Source organism: Bombina bombina, chromosome 2, assembly GCF_027579735.1.
Source record: "Bombina bombina isolate aBomBom1 chromosome 2, aBomBom1.pri, whole genome shotgun sequence".
Taxonomy (NCBI): Eukaryota; Metazoa; Chordata; class Amphibia; order Anura; family Bombinatoridae; genus Bombina; species Bombina bombina.
The window spans coordinates 734,103,249-734,116,239 of record NC_069500.1 but is presented as its reverse complement, the minus strand read 5'-3'; the positions used below and the strand labels follow the sequence as shown (position 1 = coordinate 734,116,239).

The 12,991-nt window shown below is 35.7% G+C and overlaps 1 protein-coding gene across 1 annotated transcript in view; it reads left to right on the top strand.

The window, feature by feature from the left end:
* The window catches only part of LOC128649477 (serine/threonine-protein kinase PLK2), a 74,792-nt gene extending 69,538 nt beyond the window's left edge, over window positions 1-5,254 (top strand). The window contains exons 14-15 of the mRNA XM_053702771.1: window positions 1,050-1,160; window positions 1,559-5,254. Of these exons, the coding sequence (XP_053558746.1) occupies window positions 1,050-1,160; window positions 1,559-1,741 (294 nt within the window). The 3' untranslated portion in view covers window positions 1,742-5,254. The remainder of the gene's footprint in view (window positions 1-1,049; window positions 1,161-1,558) is intronic.
* The last annotated feature ends 7,737 nt before the right edge of the window (window positions 5,255-12,991 follow it).

Below are 12,991 nucleotides of genomic sequence, written 5' to 3'. Positions count from 1 at the left end.
CTCACATACATATATACATACATATATACATATATACATACATACATACATACAGTACATACTCACATACATATATACATACATACATACAGTACATACTCACATACATATATACATACATACATATATACATACATACATACAGTACATACTCACATACATATATACATTCATACAGTACATACTCACATACATATATACATACATATATACATATATACATACATATATACATACATACATACAGTACATACTCACATACATATATACATACATACATACAGTACATACTCACATACATATATACATACATACATATATACATACATACATACAGTACATACTCACATACATATATACATTCATACAGTACATACTCACATACATATATACATACATATATACATATATACATACATATATACATACATACATACAGTACATACTCACATACATATATACATACATACATACAGTACATACTCACATACATATATACATACATACATATATACATACATACATATATACATACATATATACATTCATACAGTACATACTCACATACATATATACATACATATATACATACATGCATAAATACATACACAGATATGTTTGTTCTTCCAAATTATTGCATATAATTTGTTCACTGTTTGCATATTCCAGTTGTATTTCTTGTTAAAGAGACATGAAACCCAAAATGTGTCTTTTCTGAGTCAGATAGAGCATGCAATTTTAGACAAAGCTCTAACTTACTTCTATTATCAGATTGTCTTTGTTCTCTTAGTATCTTTTGTTGAAAAGCAGGGACATAAGCTCAGGAGCATGCACGTGTCTGGAGCACTATATGCAGTTCTGCAAGAATGTTATCCGTTTGCAAGAGCAATATTCCTGCCATGTAATGCTTTAGACAGCTACCTAGATATATCTCTTCAACAAAGAATACCAATGCAAATTTGGTAACAGGGGTAAAAGTTAAACTTTTTTTAAATTGTATGCTCTGCCTGAATGATATCCCTTTAAACAATTATTTAACATCTTTATAGGGTGGCGACCTGAAAGCTGCACCTAGCTGGTCTGTCAGAACCTTGTGTCTCCTGCGTTTTCTGAAATCAGATCAGGCCTTGTTAATGCTGTTCAGTAATGGAACCCTGCAGGTAAGCTTTTTGTAACCAAAATGTCTGGTGCATTTTGCACAGTTAGCAAAATCGTATCTGCTTTTTTGAAACTGAGCGTTAGCAAATAAAGCATGTGATTTACTATAGTGCTGGAGAAAAAAAAAGTCTAAAAAATGGAATAGTATTTTTATTTTTTTGCAAAAGGTGCATGGTTTTTATTTTAGAATACTTTTATTTACTGAGTGTGATATGGGCAACCATCTGAACATACTGTATATTGCAAAGCATTTATTAGTTTGCCATATTACACTCTTGTCTTGTTTCTGTATTTATAATTGCCGCATGCATATTTTTTTGAATGACATAATGACAAGTGAATTTACAACCCAAGAAGTAATACTATTTACAAATGTAATTAATTTGCTTTTATATTATAGGTGAATTTTTACCATGATCGAATCAAGATAATACTGAGTAGGCAAAACAATTATTATCTATTGACCTTCATTGACCAGGACAGACAAAGCAGTACAGTTCCCCTGTTATGCCTACAAAAGGGCTGCCCACCCCTAATATACCAGCGCTTGGAATATGCACTCAGGATGATGGAGAATTTGTGAGGACTTGAAATACCTTTTTTTATACATATATTTTGGAGAGCATGTAATCAGTCAGTAGATTTCCCATGTTGTCCATTTGTTTGTTTACAACATATTTCATTTCAGATCATTATGGTGCAACAATGCTTAAAAACACATGAAACCCCCCCAAAAATATTTTATGATATTGATAGAGGATATAATTTTAAACAACTTTCCCATTTACTTATGTTATCTAATTTGCTTTGTTCTTTTTGTCACCTTTGTTGAAAAGCATACCTAGGTAGGCTGCTGGTTGCACATATTGTATATGACTCTTATTATTGGCTTTCTGATGTGTTCAGCTAGCTGCCAGTATTGCACTGTTGCTCCTTCAATAAAGGATAGTAAGAGCATGAAGCAAAATTAATTATAGAAGTAATTTGGAAAGTTGATTAAAATTATATGCTCTGAGTCAGGAACGAAAAAAAGGGAATCTTCCACAAAGAAAAAAAACAAAACAAACAAAAAAACATTGTGTCATTATTATCATTTGTTAATTAGTATATGATTGATTCTTTTCAATCTGAAAAAAAAACCAATATTTTAAAGCACTGAGTGCTTAAAGAAGCTGGGTCTGTTAAAGGGATATTGTAGGAAATTGTGTTCAATAAAACTAATAAAATAATTATTTATGTTAAAATTGGTTAAAGTGGTAGGTAATACATTTTTGTGCATATTTGATACTGAAATATCATTTGCTCTCTGTATGCTTTTTCCACACAGTCACATATATGTGGAAAAAATAAAACACTGTAATATTTTTTAAAATACTTTCTTTTAGATGGAACAAGAAAGCAATGTCCTTTTAAGAAACCACCCTACACAATATATTTATTTAAATGGTCTACTCACAGTGCTTTAATGATAGATATATTTACAGTGTTGCTGGCTGATCTATTAGCTACTGCAAGAAGTGTTTTTGTTTGTTTTTTAATGGGAGATTCAGTTTAAATGGACACTGTACTCTGTTTTTTCCCTAATATCCATATGAAAGAGTAGCATTTAAACATGGTGATTTTTTTAAAGTCTGATTTAAAGGACATTCCACTCAAAAATGAAATGTACATAAATTATTTACAACAAACATATACTGGTAAAAATGCTTCTAATAAGTTATTTCTGCTTTAGAGTTAGCATTTTTATCTGCATGCGCATGTGGATTATAAGTAGATATTCTCATCATTTTAACCCCTTAACGACTAGCAACTTCGTCTTGTAGTGGGGCTTGCTTTTTTTAAAGCGCTATTTCAGGAGGCCTGCAGGAGGAAGGGAGGTCATAATAGGATTGCCGGTGAGACCTGCACTATTATGAGCTGACAATCTCTTGTCGTTAAAGGGTTAACTACTGTAGCTGCGGCTTGTATAATGTCAGCAATGACACAAATTGAGTCATTATCAGATGATACATGCACCTTAGACTCTGAGCAAGTGCTGTTTTTAAAATGCGCGCACAAAGCATATTTAAGTACACTATCAAAATAGCTATAGCTTTAACTAGCTAATACGTGTATAGTGCAAAAATGTTCCTATGCAAAACTGAAATGTAACTGTGTGCATTCCACTCTTGGCTGGAATGTCCCTTTAATTAACTTAAAACTTATACATAGAATCTCACGTGTACCTGCCATTTCTTGTTAGCTGATAGGTACTTCCTGTGACTGTTCATTGAGCATTTGTACCTAATAGACATTACAGGTACCCCTCAGTTTACGCCAGGGTTAGGTTCCAGAAGAAATGGTTGTAAATCGAAACTGTTGTAAATTGAAACCCAGTTTATAATGTAAGTCAATGGGAAGTGAGGGAGTTAAGTTTCAGGCCCCTCTCAAAATTGTCATAAGTAACACCTAATACATTATTTTTAAAGCTTTGAAATGAAGACTTTAAATGCTAAACAGCATTATAAACCTAATAAAATAATCACACAACACAGACTTCACTTGCATTTTTCTGCAAACAGTTCTTTCTATGCATTCCAATCTGGACTGATTTATAGACAGGAAGATCTTGTTCCTATGAAAGCTGCTTGGTGGTAGCTCATGTCTAGCTAGACTAATTAATTCCAGCCTGTTTCTGTGCTTGGCTTTGCATATCTTTGCTGCAACACAAGCGGACATCTCCACCTACTGGCTATTTTAATCAATGCAATGCTTCTCAATGCTTTTCAGTAGCAGTCAAATGACTGAAAAAAAGGTTGTTATTCTGAAACGGCGCAAATTGAACTGGCGAAAATCGAGGGCCACCTGTATTGTACTTAATAGACAGTAGCAGGAAATACCTATGAGCCAATTAGCATTAAAGGGGAAGTAAACCTACACAATAATGTTTTATAATTCTGCACATACTCCTGGCTCTACTGAGCGGGTCTGTTATTTAACTAAGTGCATCGCTGCATGCTGTCTAGTCACAGCCGGTCGCGCCATTAAACTCAATGTAGCTCTCTCCCGCTCTGGGACCCGCTCAGTAGAGCCAAGAGCAGCATAATACAAAATTCTAAGTTCTTGCGAATAATTTTTTTAAAATACTTTTTAGTTTTATAAACTTGGCGCTAAAATAATGTTATATAATTCTGCACTATGTGCAAAACTATATAGCATTATTGTGTAGGTTTACTGTCCCTTTAACACCAAGTACACAACTAGTGCTACTGTATTAGTTTAGCTGCTGCTTGTTTATATGGATAATAAACATTTTGGAATACAGTGTCTCTTTAATAATAATAATACAGTGTCTCTTTAAAGGGACATAAAACCCACATTTTTTCTTTCATGATTCAGATAGAGCTTATGTTTTTAAACTTCCTTCTATCATCTAATTTGTTTTCTTATCTTGGTATCCTGTGTTGAAAAGGATACCTAGGTAGGCTCAGGAGCTTCTGATTGGTGACTACACACATCTGCCTCATGTTATTGGTTCACCCAATGCATTCAGCTAGCTCCCAGTAATGCATTGCTACTTCTTCTACAAAAAATACCAAGAGAATGAAGCAAATTAAATAATAGAAGTAAACTGGAAAATTGTTTAAAATTGTATGTTCTACCTAAATCATGAAAGAATAATTTTGGGTTTCATGTCCCTTTTAAGTATTCTGGCACAATAACACACATTACAACTGTTTGCCAGTAGTCAGGTGTTCTATAATGGTGAAAATGTAATTATTTTGTTCAAGAGAACCCACGTAACAGGCCTGCAGCATCAAGAGGTAAAAACATGTACTATATAAGTTAAGTTAAGAACCACAAACACTGGTATTGCTTGATGTAAACAATTTCTTTTTTTTAATGTTATTTATTTCAATTGTTTTCTATTAATTATGTTATAAAATGTAATGCAGGGGTATTTTTGTATGTGATCTTGTAACATAAAATATCCATATTTGTAAATACATCTTTTTTTGGGTCTTCCAGCTTAAGGGCTGTATAAAATTTCATGGCGTTTGTTTATAGCTGTAGGAAACAGGAAAAGTGTTAATAAAAATCGCCATTCAATGTTGAAGTTGTTTGAAAGTGTTTTACTCTTCTCCTTTCCTCACAGACCAGTGTGATAAATGGATAGCAAAACAAATAAAAATAATGTTTATTCTGCGCAGCACAGGGGCTAAAAGTTCAGACATCTATTTTACCTCATGGTATGCTGTGCGTGACTTCAGAGCACTGCAGTGTACTCCTGCTGTGTAACTGATCCACTCATTTCTGTAGCCGACTGAAAACAAGCCGCCACCTCACCCGTGCATCAGTTAATCTAAGCTTTTTTGGCATCCAGAGAGTGAAGTCTGGGTTTTGGCCAGACGTAAAGTGTTTTCTCTATTAATACAAGAGGCTACTTATGCAAGAGGAGCCAATGTCAAGTAGACTGTGTTAGGGGTATATCAGGCAGAAAAGGGAGGGGGAAATATATCCGTTTATATGTGTAATATATAATATCAAGTACCATTAAAAGCAACTTACTGTTCATTGTGGTATCTATCATTGTTACATTTGTTTAAAAGCTTCACAGATTTAGGCCAGAAGTCAAACTATTAAAAGTACAGTGTAAAATCTCTTTGCAGATAAATATGCTGCTTTTGTTACCAAACTCAAACATACAGCTAAGACAAGGTGGCATTTTAAAGTGATGATAAATCCTAGCGTTTGTGAAATGCTAGGATTTACCATTGGAAATAAAGGGGATTATCAGTCATGAAGTATAAAATATTTCATGCTGAAAGTTCCTTTATTTGACTGAAGCATTTGCCGCTCTAAACTGCTCAGGCAGTCCACGGCAGAACGCTGTTTTGCTGAGAGGTGATGTTTCCACCTTTTAGCCAATAGCCATGCGGGCTATACGGCTTGGCACCAGCTAGGCCGCACGTCTATTTGCTAAGAGGTGGAAACAAAGCCAGCTGGGCTGCACATCTAGTTGTCTACTAAGAGGTGGAAACAAAGCCAGCTGGGCCGCACGTCTATTTGCTAAGAGGTGGAAATGTCAACTCGCAGCTAAATAGTGTTCTACCGTGGGCTGCTTGAGCAGCTCAGTGCAGGGAACGCTTCAAACAAATAAAGGAGCTTTCAGCATGAAGTATTTTATACTTCATGATTGAAAGTCCCTATTATTTGTTCCAATGGTAAATCCTAGCGTTTCTCAAACGCTAGGATTTATCATGGCTTTAAACATGTACTCAAGGGCTGTGTCAGTCTTAACTTGGTTAGGCTTTATGATCTCATTTAACTTACAGTTAAAAAAATAAATAAAGTTAAAATTAAACTTTCAAGATTCTGATAGAGCATTCAACTTTCTAATGTATTTAAATGATCAAATTTGCTTTTTCTCTTTGTATCCTTTGTTGAAAAGCATACATAAACTGGCTCAGGAGCTAGTTGCTGATTGGTGGCTGTACATAAATTAATCCTGTCATTGGCCCACCCAATGTCTTCATCTTGCTCCCAGTAGTGCATTGCTGCTTCTTATACCAAGAGAGTAAAGCAAATTTGATAATAAAAGGAAATAAGAAAGTTGTTGAAATCTAAATCATAGAAGAAAAATGTAGGTTTTCCTTGTTGTTTCATAACCTGAAAGTGATATTCTCATATAATAATGGGGAGTAGGCTTTGGTGTTCTTTTTCTAATCCGTCAGCTGAGAGCAGGACGGGAGCCCGATATCCACAGAACAGGTTGTCAAATTCTCATCTGGAATCTGCTGCTAACGACCAGAGGACAGTCCAAGAATGTGACATGCTTTTGTGCAGATTAGCCCTCTGTGACTGAAAGCTACCAGCTACTAGTAACATTCCTATCTATCTTAAACATTTAGGAATATACAAGTTCTAGGAATTTAAATCTGCCTCACTCACCCCAAAATAACAAGATGACATGTGCTTAGGATGTTTTCTTTATATAAACCCACACACAGTGAGCCAGCAGACACTTCAGTGCTATAAACACCCCTTCTAAGATACCAGTACTACTTATATTGCACTTCAGAAAGGTCCTAACCTTATACTCTTCAAACATAGTGGGATCAACAATATGCCTTCTATTTTAGACTGTTGAATGAAGCAATTTAATCCATATATATACAGTATATATAGCTGTAAACAGAGTTAGTGACCAGCTTTTGGAATACTTTATATCAGAGGTATTCAGCCTTTCTATATGAGAACTCATACTGAGTATTGCTAAGACAATTTACAATGTTCCTAAAACTGATTGAACAATCTATAAGCATAAAATATTGGCATTTACTGACAAAATGTAAACTCTTGTACTGTAACAAACAACCTTCACTCTATCCAAAAAAAAGACCAGAAGCCTTTAGTGATACATCCTACAGAAAACAAAGTATTTGTCTTTTGCCATCACACAGTTGGCAGAATATAGGCAGTGCTATAATTTGCACTCTACATGGTGATTTGGGGCAAACACCATGCAAAATCCGTTAGACTATTAGTATCATTGGGAGGCTGAACCTCCAAAGCAAAAAGGATTAAAAACTTTCAAGTCAAAATGTACTTCTCCTTAAATGTATTAAAGTACAGTATATTGCAATGATGTTTAATTTTCATTATTTCTTTTGCTATTTGTTCCTAGACTCTTGCTTCCAACAAAAACTGGGACTCAGATTTTGTGTTTACGTTTGCTGAAAATTGCTTGACCTGAATTCCTATAATACAAAGTGACTGCTTAGGACAGTGCACTAACCCACTTAGGGGTAGATTTATGAAAGCAATCTACCGGTAATTGTGAGCAAAATAACGCATACGCACCCATCGCCATATTTATGAAAGCAATCTGGGCCTATAATTGTGCAAATCTGAAAGAAACTTCTTTGCACTTCGCTTGCATTCGCTTAGGCGCACAGGCGCACTCCTGAGTGCACCAATATAGATTAGTAATAGGCGTAATTTCACATAACAACCTACAAATACGCCCAGTTTCTTATATATCATTGCTTTGCGCCGATAGGGAAGTGAAATTTCTCCTTAAATTGCATGTTCTATATTTCGCCATACAGACTGAGGCAAACACCATTATCATACATGCTTTTACGTCTTGTGATGCAGTTCTTTCTTTTTTAACTCATTTTTCAAAGTCTCTGCGCCAAGAAGAGACTGTTATTACCAGAAATTTGCGATTCCACAGGCGAGTTTTATATATATATCGATATATTTATCTTAAATTAGCAAAATATGGCAAAAATAGCACAGAAACATTATATAATATAAATAATACTCAAAATATATACCTAAAAAAATGCTTTTTTGATTATCAAGACATGGCGGCGTAAATATTTATAGGGATATACTGTGATAAATAGGGAGTAAATGCTTTTTCTGACAGGCGAAATTTATCATTATTACGTCTCAGCTTGCCTGCGTGAAGATACGTCTATTTTTTTTTTTTATAAATTCAGGCGCACATGTGCGTTTCTCCAGAGGCGAGCTGGGGTGCAGTTACAGGCAAAGCACATGCGGAGTTCACCTAGCCTTTGATAAATCGACCCCTTACAGTTAGTCTTATAGAGCACAGGACATGCACAGTGTTTACAGCAAAAGCCAGCACATAAATATTAAATGTATGTTTCATTAAAGGGAAAGTCTACTTCAGATTTTTTATTGTTGAAAAAGATATTCTCCTTATTACCAATTCCCCAGTTTTGCATAACCAACAGTGTTATATTAATATACTCTTTACCTCTGTGATAACCTTGTATCTAAGTCTCTGCAGACTGCTCCCTTATCTCAGTGCTTTTGACAGCCTTGCATTTTAGCCAATCAGTGCTGACTCCTAAGTAACTCCACGGGAGTGAGCACAGTATGATCTATATGGCACATATGAACTAGTGCTGTCTAGCTGTTAAAAAACTGTCAAAATGCACTGAAATAAGAGGCGGCCTTCAAAGGCTTAGAAATTAGCTTTGCGCTCTAGAATGCTAGAGAGGCAACATCCAACCCAAACACAGTTTCCTTGGCCAAGCTGAGTTCAACCAGCTTGGAATAGCGAGGCAATCCACCTGCGTTACAGAAGTCACCGTATCCGAATATTGCTCACATGGCTGGAGCAACACCACTCAGATGAACTTATGCTTTGAGATATGCAGGGAGACTATCGCTGGCCAGGACGGGTTCACTTCAAGGAGTAGGGGAACGTGTCTTGTAAAGCAGAGAATTTAGGATACAAGCCCTAACGGGTCCTGGATTGGGGATTACCTGATGAGTTATGGAGGTCTGTACACAGCTCTGTCCCGATGCGACAAGTCAATCAGGAGATGGTGATTGGAGGAGGATTGTGAGGATATCTCTTTCATGAGAAGTAAGGCACTGGGAAAGTTAGACCACCTGTCTGCTCTCGAATATTAAATCACAGAGTGAGGACACACAAAAACGGTAAAACCCACAGAGCTTGGTAAGGCAGTCTTATTATTCCAAATTATACACGGTGGGACTTATTATAGTTAGCCTAATGGTCATATGATGAACACTTAGAATTTACAAAGGATACCCAGATGGTGTGAAAGATATATCCATATTAATATATCAATTATTTTGGAAACGAAAGCATCCTTAGTAGAGAGATTAGCCAAGAAACAGATATTATCTTTGTTGGAGTTAGGACAGGTGCTAGGTTTAATGTCCATACTATCCTTTTGCAGTCAGTTGTGGTAAATTAAATTTGGCTTGATAATAGGAGTAAAGCTGATTAAAACCTATATCAGAACTTGCTAATAAGCCTGCTGAATATTATATAAAGTTAAACAACAAAGTACAATATAGAAAATATAGAATTGTTGTGTGCGTAGGTAGGTATTTAGACCCATTTTTGGGCTGTCTGATCGTCTCAAGCTCACTAGGTCACGTGTGTTTCTCTTTTCTTTTTCTTTTTTTTATCAATTTAGACACAAGTTTTCTTTGTGTTCACTGTGTACCTATCACTGATTTCCAATTTATATTTTGTCACATAATTAATATATTTAAATTTCACCTTCCTCTGGGGTTAATATATTGTATTTGAGCATACTATAATAGATATGCAGTTGTTCGCATCTATATACTTTCACTTGGTTATAGCAAGCAGTTAGACAGATAATTATCCATTGATTGATAAACAAAGGATTTTTGTTTTTTTTACACTATTCCTTTCAGACTGAAAGTATTTATGGAAAGACTTATTGCTCATGGCAAAGGCGATTCTCCTGTCATGCCGCCTAAACAGCGAGGGGGAAAAGGTAGCAAACAAGCTAAACAAAGCATAGAATTGTTACACAAACGTAGTGAGATTAGTATGCCTAATCCTGACACATCTGAACTTATTATGCAGATTTCAAAGATGATTATCACACAGTAAAATCAGAAATGAAACATTCTGGGAAGCAGCTAAGGCTATTCTTCGCGGTGATATTAGAGCTCACTGATTGTATCTAAAAAACAAAATTTTAGAAAAAGAAATTCAGCTGTCCAATTTGGTTAGGAGTAGTTATAATACCTACTTGTCCAGTCCAGGTAAGGTAAATTGGGATATAAAAACTTGAAGGAGCAGAGAGATATATTCCTTTATCAAAAAACATCACAGAATGATTTAAGACAAAGGGCTTTGTAAGGGAGCCAAGCAGGTAGGTCAGCAAAGTATCTAGCCAGAATTACCAAACATAAGAGCAAAAATTATATTTCTGCAATTAAAAGGGAGGGGGGAGAGATGTATAAATGCTACTTATATTAAGAAGGCTTTCTTACGGCTAGATTTAGAGTTTTGTCGGTAACGACCCGCGTAGCTAACGCTGTCTTTTTTCTGGCCGCACCTTTAAAATAACTCTGGTATTGAGAGTCCACAGAATGGCTGCGTTAGGCTCCAAAAAAGGAGCGTAGAGCATATTTAACGCCACTGCAACTCTCGATACCAGAGTTGCTTACGGACGCGGCCAGCCTCAAAAACGTGCTCGTGCACGATTCCCCCATAGGAAACAATGGGGCTGTTTGAGCTGAAAAAAAACCTAACACCTGCAAAAAAGCCGCGTTCAGCTCCTAACGCAGCCCCATTGTTTGCTATGGGGAAACACTTCCTACGTCTGCACCTAACACCCTAACATGTACCCAGAGTCTAAACACCCCTAACCTTACACTTATTAACCCCTAATCTGCCGCCCCCGCTATCGCTGACCCCTGCATATTATTTTTAACCCCTAATCTGCCGCTCCGTAAACCGCCGCTACTTACATTATCCCTATGTACCCCTAATCTGCTGCCCCTAACACCGCCGACCCCTATATTATATTTATTAACCCCTAATCTGCCCCCCACAACGTCGCCTCCACCTGCCTACACTTATTAACCCCTAATCTGCCGACCGGACCGCACCGCTATTATTATAAAGTTATTAACCCCTAATCCGCCTCACTAACCCTATAATAAATAGTATTAACCCCTAATCTGCCCTCCCTAACATCGCCGACACCTAACTTCAATTATTAACCCCTAATCTGCCGACTGGAGCTCACCGCTATTCTAATAAATGTATTAACCCCTAAAGCTAAGTCTAACCCTAGCACTAACACCCCCCTAAATTAAATATAATTTTAATCTAACGAAATTAATTAAAGGGACATGACAGCCAATTTTTTTCTTTCGTGATTTAGAAAGAGCATGTCATTTTAAACAACTTTCTAATTTACTCCTATTATCTAATTTGCTTCATTCTCTTGATATCACTTGCTGAAAAGCATATCTAGATATGCTCAGTAGCTGCTGATTGGTTGCTGCAACTAGAGGCCTTGTGTGATTGGCTCACACATGTGCATTGCTATTTCTTCAACAAAGGATATCTAAAGAAATGAGCAAATTAGATAATAGAAGTAAATTGGAAAGTTGTTTAAAATTGCATGCCCTATCTGAATCATGAAAGTTTAATTTTGACTAGAATGTCCCTTTAACTCTTATTAAATAAATTATTCCTATTTAAAGCTAAATACTTACCTGTAAAATAAATCCTAATATAGCTACAATATAAATTATATTTATATTATAGCTATTTTAGGATTAATATTTATTTTACAGGTAACTTTGTATTTATTTTAACCAGGTACAATAGCTATTAAATAGTTAAGAACTATTTAATAGCTAAAATAGTTAAAATAATTACAAATTTACCTGTAAAATAAATCCTAACCTAAGTTACAATTAAACCTAACACTACACTATCAATAAATTAATTAAATAAAATACCTACAATTACCTACAATTATACCTAACACTACACTATCAATAAATAAATTAAATACAATTCCTACAAATAAATACAATGAAATAAACTAACTAAAGTACAAAAAATAAAAAAGAACTAAGTTACAAAAAATAAAAAAATATTTACAAACATTAGAAATATATTACAACAATTTTAAACTAATTACACCCACTCTAAGCCCCCTAATAAAATAACAAAGCCCTACCCTATTCTAAATTACTAAAGTTCAAAGCTCTTTTACCTTACCAGCCCTGAACAGGGCCCTTTGCGGGGCTTGCCCCAAGAAGTTCAGCTCTTTTGCCTGTAAAATAAAACATACAATACCCCCCCCCAACATTACAACCCACCACCCACATACCCCTAATCTAACCCAAACCCCCCTTAAATAAACCTAACACTAAGCCCCTGAAGATCTCCCTACCTTGAGTCGTCTTCACCCAACCGAGCCAAATTCTTCATCCAAGCGGAGCAAGAAGAGGTCCTCCATCCGGTAGAAGGGTTGTAATGTTGGGGGGGGTATTG